This window comes from Labeo rohita, chromosome 25 (assembly GCF_022985175.1).
Source record: "Labeo rohita strain BAU-BD-2019 chromosome 25, IGBB_LRoh.1.0, whole genome shotgun sequence".
NCBI classification, from domain to species: Eukaryota; Metazoa; Chordata; class Actinopteri; order Cypriniformes; family Cyprinidae; genus Labeo; species Labeo rohita.
In genome coordinates this window covers 11,132,953-11,153,895 of record NC_066893.1, presented here as the reverse complement: position 1 = coordinate 11,153,895, position 20,943 = coordinate 11,132,953, and the positions used below count along the sequence as shown (strand labels likewise).

The 20,943-nt window shown below is 33.4% G+C and overlaps 1 protein-coding gene across 8 annotated transcripts in view; it reads right to left on the bottom strand.

The window, feature by feature from the left end:
* cadps2 (Ca++-dependent secretion activator 2) overlaps positions 1–20,943 on the bottom strand; it is a 197,579-nt gene that overhangs the window by 4,418 nt on the left and 172,218 nt on the right. Inside the window, exons 21-27 of one of the 8 annotated variants that reach the window (XM_051100197.1) lie at positions 19,234–19,263; positions 16,108–16,263; positions 15,881–16,028; positions 12,731–12,745; positions 11,080–11,154; positions 10,798–10,881; positions 10,658–10,690 (exon numbers count right to left, since the gene is read on the bottom strand). In XM_051100197.1, coding sequence (XP_050956154.1) covers positions 10,658–10,690; positions 10,798–10,881; positions 11,080–11,154; positions 12,731–12,745; positions 15,881–16,028; positions 16,108–16,263; positions 19,234–19,263 — 541 coding nt within the window. The remainder of the gene's footprint in view (positions 1–10,657; positions 10,691–10,797; positions 10,882–11,079; positions 11,155–12,730; positions 12,746–15,880; positions 16,029–16,107; positions 16,264–19,233; positions 19,264–20,943) is intronic. The other 7 variants (XM_051100198.1, XM_051100201.1, XM_051100199.1 and 4 more) reach the window with 7 other exon arrangements.

Genomic DNA, 20,943 nt, shown 5'->3' with positions numbered 1-20,943 from the left:
TGGATCATTGAAGGCTGGCAGCAAATACATCGGTTAATAAAATGGGATTAAATGCATAAAGAATATTTGTATTATTGAACGTATTTAATTATTGCAGGTTTGCGTCATATTCTGAGTTGAATTTCACTGTTTTTATTAATTTTGAGGAATACTGAATCTGTTTTTTGTGAGATGAATTAATGCATGTTCACATTTATTCTAGAACTAACATCTTACTCCCGATTTCTCTCAATATGCGGACAGGAGAGCTTTTAATCAATAAATGGGGGTAAAAGTAACTGGTGTTACTTAATTGAAAAAAAGTAACTCAGATATTTTCTTGTCAATTAAAAAGTAATACGCTACTTTACTAGTTACTTGGAAAAAGTAATAATATTACGTAACTCACGTTACTTGTAATATGTTACCCCCAACACTGGATGTGATTAATTGTGATTAATCGTTGCACAGCACAAAAGTACATATTACATATATTTCTTAAATATATGTGTATATTTATATGTACAATATACACAGTACACACACATATATTATGTCAGCACAAACTTTTATTTCGAATGCGATCAATCGTGATTAATCGATTTGACAGCTCTAATGCAAAGCAAATTTGGACAGAAGACATGCAGATGATTAATAATGAGTCATTCAAACTTTACTTTCATAAAGGTGTACTAAGTGAAACATTTTACATCCAAAGACGTACAATATTTCTGACACAACATTGTTTTTTGAGATCACATGACCTGGTTATTCTAATACGTTATTTCTTATTGTACCAAAATCTGCAGTATATGCTCATAACATTGATATTCGTCTTGGTGTAAATGGGCCTTTATTGTTATTCTTTCCTTGTTGACCCTGGACCACAAAACCAGTCATAAGGGTCATTTTTTTTTTTATTGAGAATTATACATCATCTGAAAGCTAAATAAGCTTTCCATTGATGGGATGGTTTGTTAGGACAGCACAATATTTGGCCGAGATACAACTATTTGAAAATCTGGAATCTGAGGGTGAAAAAAAAAACAATATTGAGAAAATTGCCTGTAAAAATCGATCATTTTTACCCATACAGTTTATTTTTGGCTATTGCTACGAATATACCCGTGCTGCTTAAGACTGGTTTTGTGGTCCAGGGTCACAACTGACCAAGCAGAGATTATTATTAATAAATACCAGCTGGTATTTGTGAAATGACATTATCTAAGTATTAGTATGAAGTTATTGTGCAGTTGCATCAGACAGCAAAAGCTAAACAAAAAATGACTTAGTACACCTTTAATTCAAATATTTTCTTTGCATCCCAAGGTGAGCAAATTCAATACCAAGTTAAAACACAAATACCGACACGCTGACAGCCACCACCACCATCTCAGCCTGCTGAATGATGTTTGATAAAATGCTTTAAAAAACGAAAAACACATGTACACTTATTTAAAATAAAAAAAAAGTACCAAAAAGCACCTGCGACACTTAAACCCTGTTAAAAGCAATCCTTTTACCTGTGGAAAACATTTCTATTCACACTGGGGCTGTTAAAACAGGAAAAAAAATGTCCTAATAGTGCTGTAATTGCTGTGACACGTTTCCCACCCATGACTCAAGGGCTGATGTAGCTTGAGGGCTTGAATGCTGGAAAACCCCCTTTATATTAGAGTGCAAAGAGACAACCGAATATCAACCTCCTGTTCTTGTCAGGCCTCTCTTCCTGCGAAATGTGTGTTGGTCATATGACCGAATGAAGGTCCAATGTGACTAGAGTGCTACGGTGTAACTACAACCTACTCGTAATTTAACGGGTCTATATGAAAAATAGCCTTTTTTTTTTCACAAAGAACCCTAAAAAATGTATCATGGTTTTCAGTAAAATATTAAACAGCACAAATGTTTTTAACACTGATAATAAGTTTCTTAAGCAGCAATTTCTGAAGAATCATGTGACACTGAAGACTGGAATAATGGCTGCTGAAAAATCAGCTTTGCATCACAGGAATAAATTACATTTTAAAACATATTAAAACCGAAAATAGTTATTTAAAATCGGAATAATATTTCACGTTATTAAAGTTTTACTGTATTTTTAAATGCAGCCTTATTGAACATAATTGCCAATCTATATATCATTTGATCTAAACCAGATTTATCCCTCACCAAAACAAAAAAAGCGACTTAAGGATAATTAAATTAAATAGACTAAAATTATATTGTTATTCAAAATTTTATTTTATGCCAAAAATCATTAGGATATTAAGTAAAGATCATGTTCGATGATCAAATTTGCTTTGCATTAGTGCTGTCACAATCGATTAATCACGATTAATCGCATTCGAAATAAAAGTTTGTGCTGACATAATATGTGTGTGTACTTTGTATATTTATATGTACATACAAATATACACACATACATGTATATATTTAAGAAATATGTGATCCTGGACCACAAAACCAGTCATAAGTGTCAATTTTTTGAAATTGCGATTTATACATCACCAGAAAGCTGAATAAATAAGCTTTCCATTGATCTGGAATCTGAGGGTGCAAAAAAATCAAAATATTGAGAAAACCTTTAAAGTTGTCCAAATTAAGTTCTTAGCAATGCATATTACTAATCAAAAATTAAGTTTTGATATATTTACAGTAGGAATTTTACAAAATATCTTAATGGAACATGATCTTTACTTAATTTCCTAATGATTTTTGCCATAAAAGAAAAATCAATCATGTTGACCCATACAGTGTATTTTTGGCTATTGCTACAAATATACCCCAGCGACTTAAGACTGGTTATGTGGTCCACATATATGTAATATTTATATTTTAGTGCTGTGCAATGTGTAATCACGATTAATTGCATCCAAAATAAAGGTTTTGGTTAACGTAATAGATGTGTGTGTACTGTGTATATTATGTATATATAAATATACACACATGCATGGATATATTTAAGAAAAATATGTTATGTTTATATATATTTTCTAAATATATACTGTATGTGTGTGTATTTATATATACACAGTACACACACATATATTATGTAAACAAAAATTTTGGATGCGATTAATCATTGCACGGCACTAATATATTTCTACTAATATACTAATATATATAACTAATATACGTAACAAAATAATATACTTATATATGTGTGACCCTGGACCACAAAACCAGTCGGAAGTAGCATGGGTATATTTGTAGGAATAGCCAAAATTATTTTCTTTTATGTCAAAAATCATTAGGATATTAAGTAAAGATCATGTTCCATGAAGATATTTTGTGAATTTCCTACTGTTAATATGTCAAAACTCAATTTTTGATTAGTAATATGCATTGCTAAGAACTTCATTTGGACAACTTTAAAGGTGATTTTCTCAATGTTTTGATTTTTTTGCACCCTCAGATTCCAGATTTTCAAACAGTTGTATCTCGGCCAAATACTGTCCCAAACCATACATCAATAGAAAGCCTATTTATTCATCTTTCATATGATTTCAAGTTTTGTAGTAGCGTCACTAATTAAATTTAGCAACCCCTCACGTTCAAACCTTTCATTCAACACTCACTGGATGGTACAGTATAACCTCGTGACCGCATCCACAGTGGGCCGATATCCAGACAAACAGCACTTGATCAAATATGACTGGGATCTCAAGAGGACTTCACATCATGTTGAGTGAGAGGTCTTCAGAGGTCTTCGCAGACGTATATTATATTATCACGAAGGGCAGAAAACTGCCACTTCCTGTGCAGAGCCAAGCGTATAATCGTTGACGTATCATGGCAGTCACCTGCGACCCCATAAAAGGCACTTGGGTGGAAACAAGACGGGGTCTTTTTAACCCAACGCCCTTCCTTCCATCTCTCTGACAGGACGACAAAGCCAGCGATGGACCGATAAGCACGCGAAAACACGATCTTCTCGCACGAAATCCAACCGGAGGACCGAGGGACAGGCCCGATCCGTCAGGCCAGACAATGCCACGACGGTTGGGTGTGGGCCGTGTGTGAATGAATAAATGGAGAGGTGTGGGACGGTGCGATTAAGGCCAGGTTAATGACTGGTTAAGCTGAGCGGATAAATGGCGTGGATGGGAAACAGAGGAGAAAGGGAAGGGGAGACGAAATGCGCAGTAATTACACAGAGCTGCTAGCCTGGCTTCCTGCCACTGCCTCATTCACTGTCCAGGTGCAGGTGTGTGGGAGCGCGCGCATGTGTGTGTGTGTGTGTGTGCGGTGCCGAAGTAGAGAGCGTGTGAAGTGCGTTTGTGCAAGTTTTGAGTAAATACTTTGTTGTGGTAGCACTAATGCGAGCGCAGATTCGAGCCGTGGGTGTGAATGTGCGAACGAGTGTGTTAACAGAGCGCTATCGGGAGGGCGTCTCGCCAGAAAGCCCCGACGCTTGAATGGCAGCCTTCACAAAGGAGCAGAGGAGCTTAACCTTTCGTGACAAGAGCCCAGAAATGTTCAGTGCCAAAGGCCAGACCGCAGCCAGGTTCTTCCCTCCCTCCCCGGCTTCAGCGGGAGCTGTGAAAAGGGCTTACATGGAGCAGCGTTCCTTCTGCACAAAAGCGCAAGGTGGAGGTGACGGTAGAATTTGAGGGGGAGATGGGGTGTTCGCCCGCTGCACAACACGGGGAGCCAATGCTGAGAGCTCAGATGGTTTTACTGACTTTTCTGTTCTTAATCTCTTCTGTTTGCTGTGCAACGAGTTCCTAAAAGTATTTGGACACTCAAGTCAAGCCTAAGAACCAATAAGTACAAAATATCACACCGAGTATCGTTTATCTGAAGGATTAGATAGCACAAGCATACTTGTGCACAAAACACAAAATATTTCACATAAAGACATTGTTTGGTTTCAAATGAAATAGATAAACTTCGAAAAAAAAGTATTATAAGAATTGGACATTATAACTTGCAACTGCAAGTTTATATCAAAATTCTGAGGAAAAAAGTCAGTGAGGTATAAACTCGCAGTTGTGAGAAAAAAAGTCACAATTCTGATTGAGTTCATATCACGCAATTCTGAGAAAAAAAGTCTGAATTGCAAGTTTTTATCTCCCAGTTCTGACTTTATAACTTGCAATTGTTTATATCACAAAATTCTGAGAAAAAAAGTCAGAATTGCGAGATATAGCATAAGCACACTTTTGAAGTGAAATAGTGACTTTTTTTATAATATCAAAAACATATTCAGACACGTAAAAGTGTATAAAAATGTTATTGCATTAAACAGTGTATTTTTTTTTAAAGAAATATAGCACAAGCACACATTTCAAATATATTTAATTTTTTTTTTTTGTAAATGACAAAAGATAAACTGTTGAAAATCAAGACAAAATGTATTTTGACACTTAAATACTGTATGCATGAATGCTATTGCATTAGATAAACTATCAAATCAAGTGGATTTTTTTAAAGAAATATAGCAAAAGCTCACTTTTGAAGCTAATAATTTAGGTTTAAGTTTTAAAGTTGCAAATTCAAAGATAAACTTCAAAAAAAAAAAAAAGTTTTGACACTTAAATGCTGTATGCGTGAATGCTATTGCATTATAAAATATCAAATCATGTGCATGTTTTAAAGAAATATAGCACAAGCACACTTTCGAAGCAAATAATGTAGTTTTTTAAGTTGCAAATTCAAAGATAAACTTAAAAATCAAAACAAAATGTATTTTGACATTTACATACTGTATGCATGAATGCTATTGCATTAGATAAACTATCAAATCAAGTGGATTTTTTTAAAGAAATATAGCAAAAGCTCACTTTTGAAGCTAATAATTTAGGTTTTAGGGTTTTTTTAAGTTGCAAATGACAAATTAAAAGATAAACTGTTCAAAATCAAAACAAAATGTGTTTTGACACTTAAATGCTGTATGCATGAATGCTATTGCATTAGACAAAATATCAAATCAGGTGCATGTTTTAAAGAAATATAGCACAAGCACACTTTCGAAGCAAATAATTTAAGTTTTTAAGTTGCAAATTAAAAGATAAACTTCAAAATCAAAACAAAATGTATTTTGACATTTACATACTGTATGCATGAATGCTATTGCATTAGATAAACTATCAAATCAAGTGGATTTTTTTAAAGAAATATAGCAAAAGCTCACTTTTGAAGCTAATAATTTAGGTTTAAGTTTTAAAGTTGCAAATTCAAAGATAAACTTCAAAAAAAAAAATACTAATACTATCAAAACAAAATCTTTTGACACTTAAATGCTGTATGCATGAATGCTGTTGCATTATATAAAATATCAAATCAAGTGCATTTTATAAAGAAATATAGCATAAACACACGTTTGAAGCAAATCATTTAAGGTTTTTAAGTTTTTAAGTTGCAAATTCAAAGATAAACTTCAAAATCAAAACAAAATGTATTTTGACACTTAAATATTGTATGAATGAATGCTATTGCATTATATAAAATATCAAATCAAGTGCAGGTTTTAAAGAAATATAGCACAAGCCCTCTTTTGAAGCAAATCATTTAAGTTTTAGGGTTTTTTTAAGTTGCAAATGACAAATTAAAAGATAAACTGTTCAAAATCAAAACAAAATGTGTTTTGACACTTAAATGCTGTATGCATGAATGCTACTGCATTATATAAAATATCAAATATGTGCATGTTTTAAAGAAATAAAGCACAAACACACTTTTAAAGCAAATCATTTAAGTTTTTTTTTGAGCTGCAAATGACAAATTAAAAGACAAACTTCAAAATCAAAGCAAAATGTTTTTTGACACTTAAATGCTGTATGCATGAATACTATTGCATTATATAAAATATCAAATCAAGTGCACAAGCACAGTTTGTACTTTTACAGTACAATTTTTTAGGTTAAAAAAATTAAGATACAGATGATAAAATGACAGGTAAACTGTTCAAAATCAACAAAAACAAATTTAGACAGTTAAGTCACATAAATATGTATGAATATTATCGCATTAGATAAAATGAAAAATCAAGTGTAATATTTTTTTATAGCACAGTTTAAAAAGTTTAAGTTTTTAAAGATTTTTAAAGTTGCAAATAATAAAGCAAAAGGTAAACTGTTTAAAATCGAGACAAAACATTTAGATACTATATGTATGAATGTTATTGCATTAGATAAAATATCAGAAGTTTAGTATTTTTAAAGAAAATTTGTTTTTGTTTTTAAATGATAAAAAGTAGCTCAAAATAGTAGTCAAAAACTATTTAAACACTTTTTGGTGGCGAAATGTAAGTCAATCACGGATGGTTAATGTGATGAATTCCACCTGTGATTATTCTTCAGAACACCTGTGTGAACTTAAAAGGAACTAACAACATACATCCACTAAAAATCACTTTTTGATTAAACTTAGGCCCACACGGACTCTGCATTCACAAAATGCCACAGAAAAACTGTTAATAACGGGTGTTCCAATTCTGTGGAAATCCAAACATTCCCGGCCCTTGTGTGTTTGTATATTAAATATTTTGGCTAATTTGATAATGCTTTCATCTGCCAAAAAAAGTGTAGTTCTCTCAGCCCTGTTGAACATTTTACAATGTTTAAATTTCATTCCACAGATTCCCCACTAAAATCAGCACAGAAAAATGTCAGCAAATTTAATCTGGGTCTAGTTCTTGTTAAAAGAGACAAAAAAGGTAGTTTTGAGAAAAGGTCTCATACATGTGTTTTTAGATTTTTGTTTTATCTAACAAAATGACATTTATACATTTTTAAGTGTGACTCAGGTGTTCAAATACTTTTTAGAGCCACTGTATATCATTATCTTAAAGAGGCCCATTTCCCACCACTGAATAAATAATAAAACAGGGTGACTGCAACTTTTTATCTCGCAATTCTGAATTTTCTCAGAATTGTGAGATATAAACTAACAATTGCAAAAAAAAAGAAAAAAGTCAGAATTGCGAGTTTATATTCTGACTTTATTTCTTGCAATTGTGAGTTTATATCCCACAATTCTGACTTTATAACTTGTAATTTTGAGTTCACATCACACAATTGCGAGAAGAAAAGTCAAAATTATGACATACAAATGAGCAATTCTGAGAAAAAAAGTCATAATTGTGAGATATAAACTTGCAATTGCAAGAAAAAAGTTATTTATTTCAAGTTTATATCCAGCCATTGTGACTTTATAACGCAACATTTATCAGTTTTTATCACACAATTCTGCGAAAAAGTCAGAATTACAAGTTTAAATTCCTACTTTATTTCTCACAATTGTGAGTTTATATCCCGCAATTCTGACTTTATCACTCGTAATTTTGAGTTCACAACACACAATTTTGAGAAAAAAGGTCAAAATTGTGTGATACAAACTTGCAATCGTGAGAAAAAGGTCAGAATTGCACGTTTATATTCTGACTTTATTTCTCGCAATCGCGTCAAAATTGTGAGACACAAACTCGCAATTCTGAGAAAAGTCAATTGCGATATAAACTTGCAATTGCAAGAAAAAAGTCAGAATTATGAGTTTATATACCGACTTTATTTCTCGCAATTGTGTTTATATCCAGCAATTCTGATTTTATAACTCGGAATTTTGAGTTCACATTACACAATTGCACGAAAAAAGGTCAAAATTGTGAGATACAAACTCGCAAATGTGAGAAAAAGGTCAGAACTGCAAGTTTTTTATTCCGACTTTATTTCTCGCAATTGCGTCAAAATTGTGAGATACAAACTCGCAATTCTAAGAAAAGTCAATTGCGATATAAACTTGCAATTGCAAGAAAAAGGTCAGAATTGTGAGTTTATATTCTGACTTTATTTCTCGCAATTGTGAGTTTATATCCAGCAATTCTGATTTTATAACTCATAATTTTGAGTTCACATTACACAATTGCGAGAAAAAAAGATCAAAATTGTGACATACAAACTTGCAATTGCGAGAAAAAGGTAAGAATTGCACGTTTATATTCTGACTTTATTTCTCGCAATTGAGTCAAAATTGTGAAGACACAAACTCGCAATTCTAAGAAAAGTCAATTGTGATATAAACTCGCAATTGCAAGAAAAAAGTCAGAATTGTGAGTTTATATATCGACTTTATTTCTCGCAATTGTGAGTTTATATCCAGCAATTCTGATTTTATAACTCATAATTTTGAGTTCACATTACACAATTGCGAGAAAAAAGGTCAAAATTGTGAGATACAAACTCGCAATTGCAAGCAAAGGTCAGAATTGCACGTTTATATTCCGACTTCATTTTTCGCAATTGCGTCAAAATTGTGAAGATACAAACTCGCAATTCTGAGAAAAGTCAATTGTGATATAAACTTGCAATTGCAAGAAAAAAGTCAGAATTATGAGTTTATATACCAACTTTATTTCTCGCAATTGTGTTTATATCCAGCAATTCTGATTTTATAACTCAGAATTTTGAGTTCACGTTACACAATTGCAAGAAAAAAGCTCAAAATTGTGAGATACAAACTCGCAAATGCGAGAAATAGGTCAGAACTGCAAGTTTTATATTCCGACTTTATTTCTCGCAATTGCATCAAAATTGTGAGATACAAACTCGCAATTCTGAGAAAAGTCAATTGCAATATAAATTCGCAATTGCAAGAAAAAAAGTCCGAATTGTTTTAAACCGACAGTTAAAGATCAATTTATAAGCCGACTTTATTTCTCGCAATTGTGAGTTTATATCCTGCAATTCTGACTTTATAACTCATAATTTTGAGTTCATATCACACAATTCTGAGAACAAAGGTCAAAATTGCAAGATATAAAAGTGCAATTGCGAGAAAAAAGTCAGAATTGTGAGTTTATTCTAACTTAATTTCTCTTGCGAGTATATATTTTGCAATTCTGACCTTATAACTCGTCATTCTTTTTGTTTGTATCAAAAAAAGTCAGAAATGCAGGTTTGTATCTCGCAATTCTGACTTTATAACTCACAATAGCATTTATATCTCAAAATTCTGAGAAAAAAAAGTCAGAATTGTGAGATGTAAACTTGCACTCGTGAGAAAAAAGCCTCTGTAAGCATGATAGACTGCTTTTAAAAACCTTACTGACTTCAGATTTTTGGACGGTATCGTACTGTATGTATGAACACAAAATCTATTCTGATATTAGTCACAGAACTAACTGGAATGAGTTGTTGTTCTTGTTTTTGTTCAGAAGGCCCTTCTGTAATACTGCGGTCTCGGTTCAGGAGGTCACGTGATTACTCAGTCTTTCCCTCACCCCGTGTTAGTTTTCTTTCTGCTTGCTCACTGTCTGCGCTCTGAACAGTCCTGGTTCCTGGTGATTCATTAGCATCTTTTTCTGCTTGTGACGGCCCATTGTCAACACTGTGGCAGATCGTGAGACTGATTTTAAGCCAATCGGGTTGCTAATTAGTCTTGCTCAGCCAGCTCTGATAGACGCTCCAATCCTGCTTTCATTTGGCCACGAATCGCAAATGATAAAAAAATATATAATTGTGTTAAGTAATGATGAAATAATACACATTAAGCCTTTTTAAATATTAAAAACAAAGCAAGATGGAAACGCTTGGCAAAGCCGAATAGAGAATCTGTTTCCCTAAGTAAATAATAAAACACACGCACGCACACACACACAAACGCAAAGCGGCATGCAAAAATATCCACACGGGGCATGCCGGCATCATGCGCATTTGTCCAAAATGACACTTACTGGGACGTCCACATATTTGGCTGCTGCTTTTACCTTTTAAGAAAGAAAAAAAAAAAATACCTGCTGAATATCTCTGGCTTATTAGCGCGAAATGAGATCCCGGAAAGGGGTGTGGGTGGGATGAACGTGAAAATACTCACTGTGAAAGACAGGATGGAGGAGAAGAATGTTCCCTCGTCATACCGTGAGAGTTTGGACAACACCCCATCCAGAACAGCTGCAAACTGTGAAAGCAAAGAAGTACGTTTGCGTGACAAGCGCATACGCCTTATGCACAATTTAGGACAAAGTAGCATTTGCTGAAAAGGTACAACAGACTTAACGTTTTGAAGGCCAGCTGAAAAGAATGGGCAAAAGCCAAATCTCAGTGTTGTGAAATGCGGCGGCTCAAAAGAGGCCGAGACAATGGATGACGGCAGTACCTTTGAGACCAAGGAGGAGATCATTTCCTTAAAGGCCTCATCGATCAGCACATCGATTTTTGAGTGGTACTGCTGCTGCAGGACAAGAAGAGGAGGAGAAACATCAACAGGCGCGATGGGAAACGCACGGATCGCCAGGCATCCTAAAAGAACAACACGCTCACAAAGACATATTTCGGCGGAGGGAAAAATCCTCCCCGTGCAATAGGGCTGAGTTAAGCAGCTATTAGGCCCATTATGGCCGTGAATGGCATTCCAGCTCTCGTTTAGGGCAAAGGAATTTGAAGGATACTTTTTGTGCGGGCCACAATTAGGGCAGCCTTGTGTTTTTCTAAAGAACCCGTCCAGCTGCGGCGACCAAAGGCTCACACTACATTCAATTAATCCGCCATTTCATGTCTGATAAGTCTTATTCACCTATTTTGTGGCGAGAGGGAGAGGAGGAAGGAGAAAGCGAGGGTTTGGGAGGGTGTGAGAGTGAGGGAGAGAGGGAGAGCGCATCCATTTGGCCGCGCTGAATAGATGCCTTTGCTGCATGCGCTGCAAGCAGGAGTTCATCTCCGCCAACAATGGCCATTCATGGCGAATCTAAAGGACACCCAAATTAAAAATTTCAATCAACAATGCGTGCAGATCGGTGACAAATTGAGGGTGCTAAGAGGTCACTGTCAGCAGCCCTAATTTTCTTTTCACCCTTTTTTCCCCCTGCGCGCGAAATGGCAGTTTTTTCATAAATGGCATTATAGGAGAATCTTGAGGACTTTTTACCTCAATTAACACTTCCATGTTTGCTTTTTATACGGCTAAACGGCGAGGGCTCTTTTTTGCATTAGCGCCGATTAATAGGGAGGTCTTTGCCGTGTGTGTGAAAACCAAAAGAACAATAATTTCTTTTGAAAACATTTATCTGGTAGCCATCCACTTCAGAGTCACTTCAGCGAGATGGCGGCTTATAAAGCATAACCTTGTATTTCGAAATAAAGCGGCAGGCAAACTCGGGTAAAATAATCTTTTCTTTGTTTTTAAATAAAGTCTTTCACAAACGCGCCGGCACGCACTGATGGCCATTAAATTCAATCCCGTGTGAAGGAAAATCAGTTGAGCGTTGAGAAATACCTTTTAACCCGATACGTAAGTGGAAATAAAAGTGGCGGTTTCTCGCAGCCGCGCGCGACTATCTCGCCGCACAAGGCCACATACTTTAAGTGGCACTGTTGGAGAAAATTCTGCTTTTTTCGTAAAGTTAGCACCTATTTTTTTTTTGTTAGGACTGGAAAAGAGTAGTATCGACTAACATGGCACTATTCTGATAGAAAGAGAGATCTCCAATACAAAAACAAATAGTTTACCTCTATTTCACAAGCTTTCATACATTTAAATATGAAAAAGAATTATGGCAGTGATCAAATTTTAGGCTGTTTTTAAACCCAAATCATTTTGAATTCAATGAGATTCCAATAATTTTTCAAATTGTGAAAATGTTTTAATTCATACAGTGGAAGTCAATGTTATTTGACTTTTGGAACGGCATGAGTAAATGACTCATGAAAAATGTTTCATTTTAACGTGAACTATCCCTTTAAGACTTAATTGCACACATTGTATTCAATCTCTGCTCACATGGACAGGAGATGGTAGAGGGGACACTTACCCACTGTTGCTCAACCTTGGGTTCATGCAATAACGTGCAGGACATGCAGGGATGAGTCAAAGAAAGACAACGAACAAAAAGAAAAAAAAAAAACATACTTGAATGAAAAGTAATCTCAGAACTGGTTAACGGACAGACGGATAAATAAAACTCATCTTAAGAATCATTTTGATTATTAATTAGCTAAAATGAAACTAAGTAATAAACAAACGCAATGCAAAATCTAACAATCTTGCTCATTTCTGAATAGTATGAAATGAGATTTACAGTCATTTATCAATGCAAAAAAAAAAGTAAACTGTCACTTTAACGTCTGAAAACAAAAACAGAAACCTTGTACTTAAATGTAAACTATAAGATACACAAATGTAAACTTTATTTAGAGTCAAAATAGATTTCTCTTTCAGTATTTGCAGCCTGCATGGCTAAATAAATAAATACATACACATTAAACACAATCTAACCAACAAATTTGAAAATGCGGTTTAAAATCAGATTAAAATCTTCTATTTTCTTAGTGTCTTAGTGTGAACGGTCAATTCAGATTTTATTTCATCTTCTTCATTGCATTCATTACATGGTGCATGTACTGTCACATAAAATGTGCAACATCTATAACTGTGTCTGAATATTCTTATTTTTACCTCTGTGAACTGTGATATTTAATTCGGATTTAAGAATCTATTTGGATTTGTCTCTAGTGTGAACACAACTTAAGTGGCTCCAAACTGTACTTTTGTTTTCTTTATTGTTCATCATATGGTGCATGTAATGTTATATAAAATATGCAATATCTATTTGTCATTTTGACTTTATAGTGAATGTGACATTTCATTTGCATTTCAAAAACAATTTGGATTTGTCTATAGTGTGAACACAGATTAAGTGACTTCAACTGCATATAATGTCATATAAAATATATATCTATAACTGCATCTGAATACTCATTTTTTCACCTCAGTGAACTGAGACATTTAATTTGGATTTAAAAACTAATTTGGATTTGTCTCTAGTGTGAACATAGCTTAAGTGACTCCAAACTGTACTTTTGATTTCTTCATTGTTCATTATGTAATTCATGTAATGTTATATAAAATGTACAATGTACATCTATAACTGTCTGAATACTTTTATTTCTTTGCCTCAGTGAACTGACACATTTAATTTGGATTTAAAAACCAATCTGGATTTGTTTCTTGTGTGAACACAGTTTAAGCAACTCCAAACTGTACTTTTGTTGTCTGCATTGTTCAACGAGTGGTGCACGTAATGTCATATAAAATGTGAAATATTTATAACTGTGTCTGAATACTCTCATATTTACCTCATGGTGAACTCTGACATTTAATTTGGATTTGTCTCTAGTGTGAACACTTAAGTGACTCCAAACTGTACTGAAAGTAATGTCAGATATCTATAACAGTTTGAATACTCTCATATTTACCTGATAGTGAACTATGACATTTAATTTGGTTTTAAAAAACGAATTTGATTGGTCTCTATTGTGAACACAGCCTAAGTGACTCCAAACTGTACTTCGGTGTTCTTTATTGTTCATTATGTGGTGCATGTAATGTCATACAAAATGTGAAAGATATATAACTGTGTCTGAATACTCTCATATTTAACTCATGGTAAACTCTGACACTTAATTTGGATTTAAAAACCAATTTTGATTTGTCTCTAGTGTGAACACAGCTCAAGTGACTCCAAACTGTATTTTCATTTACTTCATTGTTCATTATGTGGTGCATGTAACGTCATATAAAATATGCAATATCTATAACTGTTTAAATACTCTCATATTTAACTCATAGTGAACTGTGACATTTAATTTGGATTAAAAATCTAGTTTGGATTTGTCTCTAGTGTGAAAACTTAAGTGATTCCTAACTGTATTTTCATTTTTCTTCATTATTCATTACGTGGTGCACGTAATGTCATATAAAATGTGCAATATCTATAATTGTTTGAATACTTTCATATTTACCTGATAGTGAACTGTGACATTTAATTTGGTTTTAAAAACCAATTTTGATTGGTCTCTATTGTGAACACAGCCTAAGTGACTCCTGTACTTTCCTTTTCTTCATTGTTGATTATGTGGTACATGTAATGACAAAATATGCAGTTTCCATAACTGTGTCTGAATACTTTTATTTTTACCTCATAGTGAATTATTACCTTTAATTTGGATTTTAAAAAAAACTATTTGGATTTGTCTCTAGTTGAACACAGCTTAAGTGACTCCAAACTGTACTTTGGCTTTGTTCATTATTCATTACGTGGTGCGTGTAATGTCATATATAATGTGCAACATCTATAACTGAGTTTGAATGCTCTCATTTTTTTCCTCAGTGAACTGTGACATTTAATTTGGATTTGAAAACCAGTTTGAATTTGTCTCTAGTGTGAACACAGCTTAGGTGACTGAATCATAATTATCCTATTGAGAGCTTTCAAGGACAATCTGAACATCTTTTGCTTTCTGATTAGAAGCTGACAGAATAATGTTTTGAAAGAAGTACATTTTTACTGAAGTCAGCTCACTTCAGTTATGACTGAATGGCTAACTTATAGCAGTTTCTGAACATTAAGCTGGGCTAAATTATTATTTTTTTTTAAATGGAGGAAATTACTCTTTAATGAATTGCTATGTGAAACACTCACACAAAAACAGTAAATGAGATATCTACACATTAAATTGAGAAGCCAGTATAATGATTTGGCTTGTTTGAAATTAAAATGGCAGCTCTGGGTGTTGAGTTTGGCTGTGGTTTGTTCAAGGCCTCTGGAGCATAAGGACTTTCTGGTCGAGACTTATCTCTAGGCAGAAGAAGAGGAGGTAATAATATCGCCCACAGAAAGGAAGCACTAAACACTTCACACCAACCGATAACACCTGCGCTAGTTCAACTCAAAAGCAAGTTTGCCGTATAAAAGGAGAAACTGATAAATGGATCTTTGCCAGTTTGACAGCTATTCAAATGGCTTATTAGAGTCACGTAATTCAATGTTCTTAATCTTGTTTTCACCTCCCAACTGTCAATTGAACAGAGACAAGATGATTTTATGAACACGCAAATCTCATATACTAAGGTAAAGATGAATGTGTCTGTTCAGAGAGACCCTGACAGGATTGTGACGTACCTCCTGACCTTGGTCAAGAACACAGAGCTTGGAGCACTGCTTCTTGGCATCCATGAGAACATTGAACATTGTGCACACAGACAACGGGACGCGGAAATCAGTCGACTTGCAAGACTTCTGCATTTTAGCGTCAAAGGCAGCTTTGGTCCTAGACATCAGAGATGGAGGAATTGGTTACATGAAGCCCTTGACGTTAAAAGAACATTGTTAGCTCTTAAACAGCTGACCTTTTGACACAGGCCTCCATCATATCACTAGCCATCAGTTTGAGCCTTTGCTCTAGATGTTTGGCGAACTCCGGCTCTGGCCAGTGCAGGTCCATCACGAACATCTGAAGAGCATCCAGCTTCCAGAACAGATCTTCTGATGTGGCCGAGCCGTTACTGAGGAAGAAAGAAACAGTGGCGTGTCAGCTCATGCTTGATCTTAAAGGCAGAAATGTAATATTTTTTCCACAGCAAATACATTACAGATTTAAAAAGGAGAAATGAAACATGTAAAACTAAGGTTTGAGTGAACAAAGTATACACTAAAGAGTAAATAAAGAAAAGAAAAAAAGAGTAAAAGTAATAAAGTAAACAGACACTATCATGCAAAACAAAACAGTCCTTGATGTCCATGAACATATGATATTATCACAATTTTGTGGCGTTTCTAACTGTTTGAATACTCATGAACTAATGATTTAATCCATTATTTAACAATGTTTGTGTTTTGGTGTGTGACTGCAACTTGTGTAAAAAATAATCATATACTCTCATCATATATATATATATATATATATATATATATACACACACTAAATATAAAATATTTCATTGTTAAAATATTAATTACAAATATATTGTATATTTAATACATTAAAAAGCACATAACCAAAATACTAATACTAATAATAAATGTTAATTTAATGATAGAAATATAAAAAATTATAATACATGATGACAGACAGAAAAGGTGTATTGAATATAGCTGGCCTGGAAAATTTACTTACAACTCAGTTATTATATACAACTTATAAATTATCAATATATAAACATTACATTTGATAAATGTTCGTATAATTTATTATTATTATTATTATTATTATTATTATTAGTGTTATTATTATTATAATACTATATTTTATAATTATTATATTATAGCCATATTACATTCTAATTATACAATACAGAATTGGATTATATAATTAATGTATTACATTACATTAAGATTAAATTGAACATTCTATATTATAGTATTATATTCTATAATTATATTATATTATATTCATTTTTATTATATTATGATATTATATTTAATATTCTTTATATAATAATTATTATTAATAATATATTGATATTAGACTTAACTAAAATATTAATATAAAATATTCTTTATATATATATTATCATAATATTATTATGATAACTGTATTATAAGAACATTACTATTGTATTATAATATACTACGTATTAATATATTAATAGATTTTTATAATATATATTAAATATATTATATATCATAGTATTACATACATAATACTAATATATTACAATTAATATATACTTTATATTATTATTGTTCTTGTTGTTCTATGAACATTTTATATTACTTTTAAGCAATTACAGTACAACTTATAAATTAGCAATATATAAATATTACATTTGATAAATTATTATTGTTATTATTATATTATATTTGATAATTACATTATAACCACATTATATTCTAATTATAATATACAATATATAATGATTAATTATATAATATTTCATTAAATTATCACATAATTATTCATAGAGATTTTATATTATATTTATATCAAAGTTTATATTTAATATCATAGTATTATATTTTATAATATTAATATATTATAATATATTAATATTAGACGTTTAACTTAAATATTAATATCAAATATTCTTTGTATATATTATTGTCATAATATTATTATAAGAACATTACACTACATTATATTATAATATTTATAATATATTTACATTAAATTTAATATAATCTATATTATAGTATGACATCCATTTTACTAATATATTACAATTAATATATTCTTTATATTATTATTACTATTATTGTTGTTCTATGAATATTTTAATATTACATTTAATGCTATTATATTTTATAGCCAGGGACAGTATGAATGCAAAGAAAAATCTCTCACATGTCATTATAGCAGTTCTCACATTACTGTAACCCCTACGCACATTTCTCACTTGCATTCAAGTGTCTAATAAATGAATTCATGTAAATGCACTTAAAGGGTTCAGAAACTGAGGGCTCGTCCATTGTCAATAAATACTTAAATCATTCCTAAACTGTGAAATGCACAGCCAAACGACCAATCAAGCGACACATTTAACGTAGAAGTCAGGTTGCCTGAAGTGTCCATCTGACTAAAGTGCATCAGACAGGACTGTCTGTCCAAGAGCGGCTGCAGGAAGTCGAGATCAACAGCAATGTTGTGTGCGACTCCGCTGGGTTCAAGCGGGCTCAAGAGATCTCCCCCAATCGAGACAGATGGAGCGACACCGCCGTGTCAACCGCAGTCGACACAGCAACGCGCAGTCGCAAGCGGCTCTCGAGCAACTAAAAAAAGGCCACTCGTTCCGCACGCTGTTAAAAGACTGTTACCTTCACAAGTGGCGGTCCGGGAAAATAAATCGTTTGGCAAAGCCCGCTGTGCAATTAAAAGGGGCGAGCACAAGCTCCCACTCGATTAATTAGCGGCGGTACGGTCCGTAAGGGCCCCCTCGGGGGTCCGCGCCTCCGCCTCGAGCCCGAGCGAGCAGAGGAAAGAGGCAGGGTGAACAAATGGACGAGTTTCTCGCCTGACGAAGAGACTCCCCGCGGGAGAACACAAAGTTCTCGCCGAATCTAACAACCAGATAACCACAGAGTCCCCTCTGACAGACACCCACAGGACTACACCCACTACAGACACTGTTTCAGGCCTGAAAGCTGGTGTGCTTTTGCAGTTCACACTCTTTAGGCTAATTGAGATGGATGTAATTTAACTTTCCGACTTATTTAGGCTGTCAGAAGTGTAGAGCGATGCTGTTTGAAATGGTGAGGGAGGTCACCATACTATAGTGTTACCCTAATAACCCCTGACGGTAGAGAGAAAATAGTGTTGGTGTTTATCGTCGCATGCTCACAGCGGGTTTAAACGCTCGCAGATTGAAGCGATGATACCTGGCACTCTGCGTGTGAGAGAAAAATGGAGTTTATGGAGACTCGGCTGTCCATGTGAATCATCTGATAAACAGGTTTGTGTGAATTGGGTGTCTGTCATACTAAAAACACGACACCAAACAGACCAAACACAAGCATGGGATGATGTATCTGGTACTCACAAAATATCTGGCAAATTAATTCCTTGTCCGCTGTAAACCAAATGCATAACTGTTAAATTCAGCCAGTGAATCACACTAAAAAAAGCCAAACAAGTAACCACACCACTTTGGCACAAAACACACTAATATGAACAACATAACACATCACAAACAGGATCAATACACTCTGATGGCAACAGGGATGGGAATCGTAAGCGATTTAATGATTCAGATTCTAAACAAACAACTCTTTTGTACTTTTGAAGAAGCCCATTGTCTTATAAATGGCCTTAGCTGTATAAAAAACAAAAAAACAAAAATAGTATTATTTCTGATAACAAATTAGTTGTTTTTTATGCAAGCAAGATTTTTAAGAACCTAAAAGGATAATTCACCCAACAAGAAAATTCTGTCATTAATTTCTCACCTTCATATCGTTTTCATTGAAGAGAAGACATTGTTAAATAAAGGCGTTATTTTTGTTTTCTTTGTGCACAAAAAGTATTCTCGTAGTTGCATAATATTAAGGTTGAAGCACTGATGTCACATGGACTATTTTAATGATGTCCTTACTACCTTTCTGAGCCTTGAACATGTCAGTTACACTGCTGTCTATGCAGGATCAGAAAGCTCTTGGATTTCATCCAAAATATCTTAATTTGTGGTTCAAAGATAAATAAATTTGACAAGTTTGGAACGACACAAGGGTGAGTAATTAATGAGTTTTCATTTTTGGGTTGAACTATTCTTCTAACTTAATAAAAAAGTAGCAATTTCAGTAAAAATTAGGTAAAACACATAGTAATTCTGATTGATTCATACAAACCACTCACTTGGTTTAGACTAAACATGACTTTTTAGCCAATTCATTAAAAAGAACTAACAAGCAAAAGTTTTATTAGTGTATTTTAGTTCAGATTTTTGGAGTGTCTTAGTAAAGTAAAGAGTTCTGGAGGGATGACATATGTGACCCTGGATCACAAAACCAGTCATAAGGGTCAATTTTTCAAAATTGAGATTTATACATCATCTGAAAGCTGACTAAATAAGCTTTTCATTGATGTATGGTTTGATAGAATAATATTTGGCTGAGATACAACTACTTAAAAATCTGGAATCTGAGGGTGCAAAATTGTCTTTAAAGTTGTCCAAATAATATTCTTAATAATGTATATGACTAATCAAAAATTATGTTTTCATACATTTACAGTAGGAATTTTACAAAATATCTTCATGGAACATGATCTTTACTTAATTTCCTAATGATGTTTGGCATAAAAGAATGAACAATAATTTTGACCCATACAATGTATTTTTGGCTATTGCTACAAATATACCCCAGCGACTTAAGACATACGTGACCCTGGACCACAAAAATAATCGTAAGTAGCATGGGTATATTTGTAGCAATAGTCAAAAAATACATTGTATGGGTCAAAACTCCTTAAGATATTAAGTAAAGATCATGTTCCATGAAGATATTTAGTACATTTTCTACCGTAAATATATCAAAACTTAATTTTTAATTAGTAATATGCATGGCTAAGAACTCATTTGGACAACTTTAAAGGTGATTTTCTCAATATTTTGATTTTTTTTGCACCCTCAGATTCCAGATTTTTAAATAGTTGTATCTCAGCCAATTATTGTCCTATCCTAAGAATACAGCAATGGAAAGCTTATTTATTTGGCTTTCAGATTAAAACATGACTTTTATGACTGGTTTTGTGG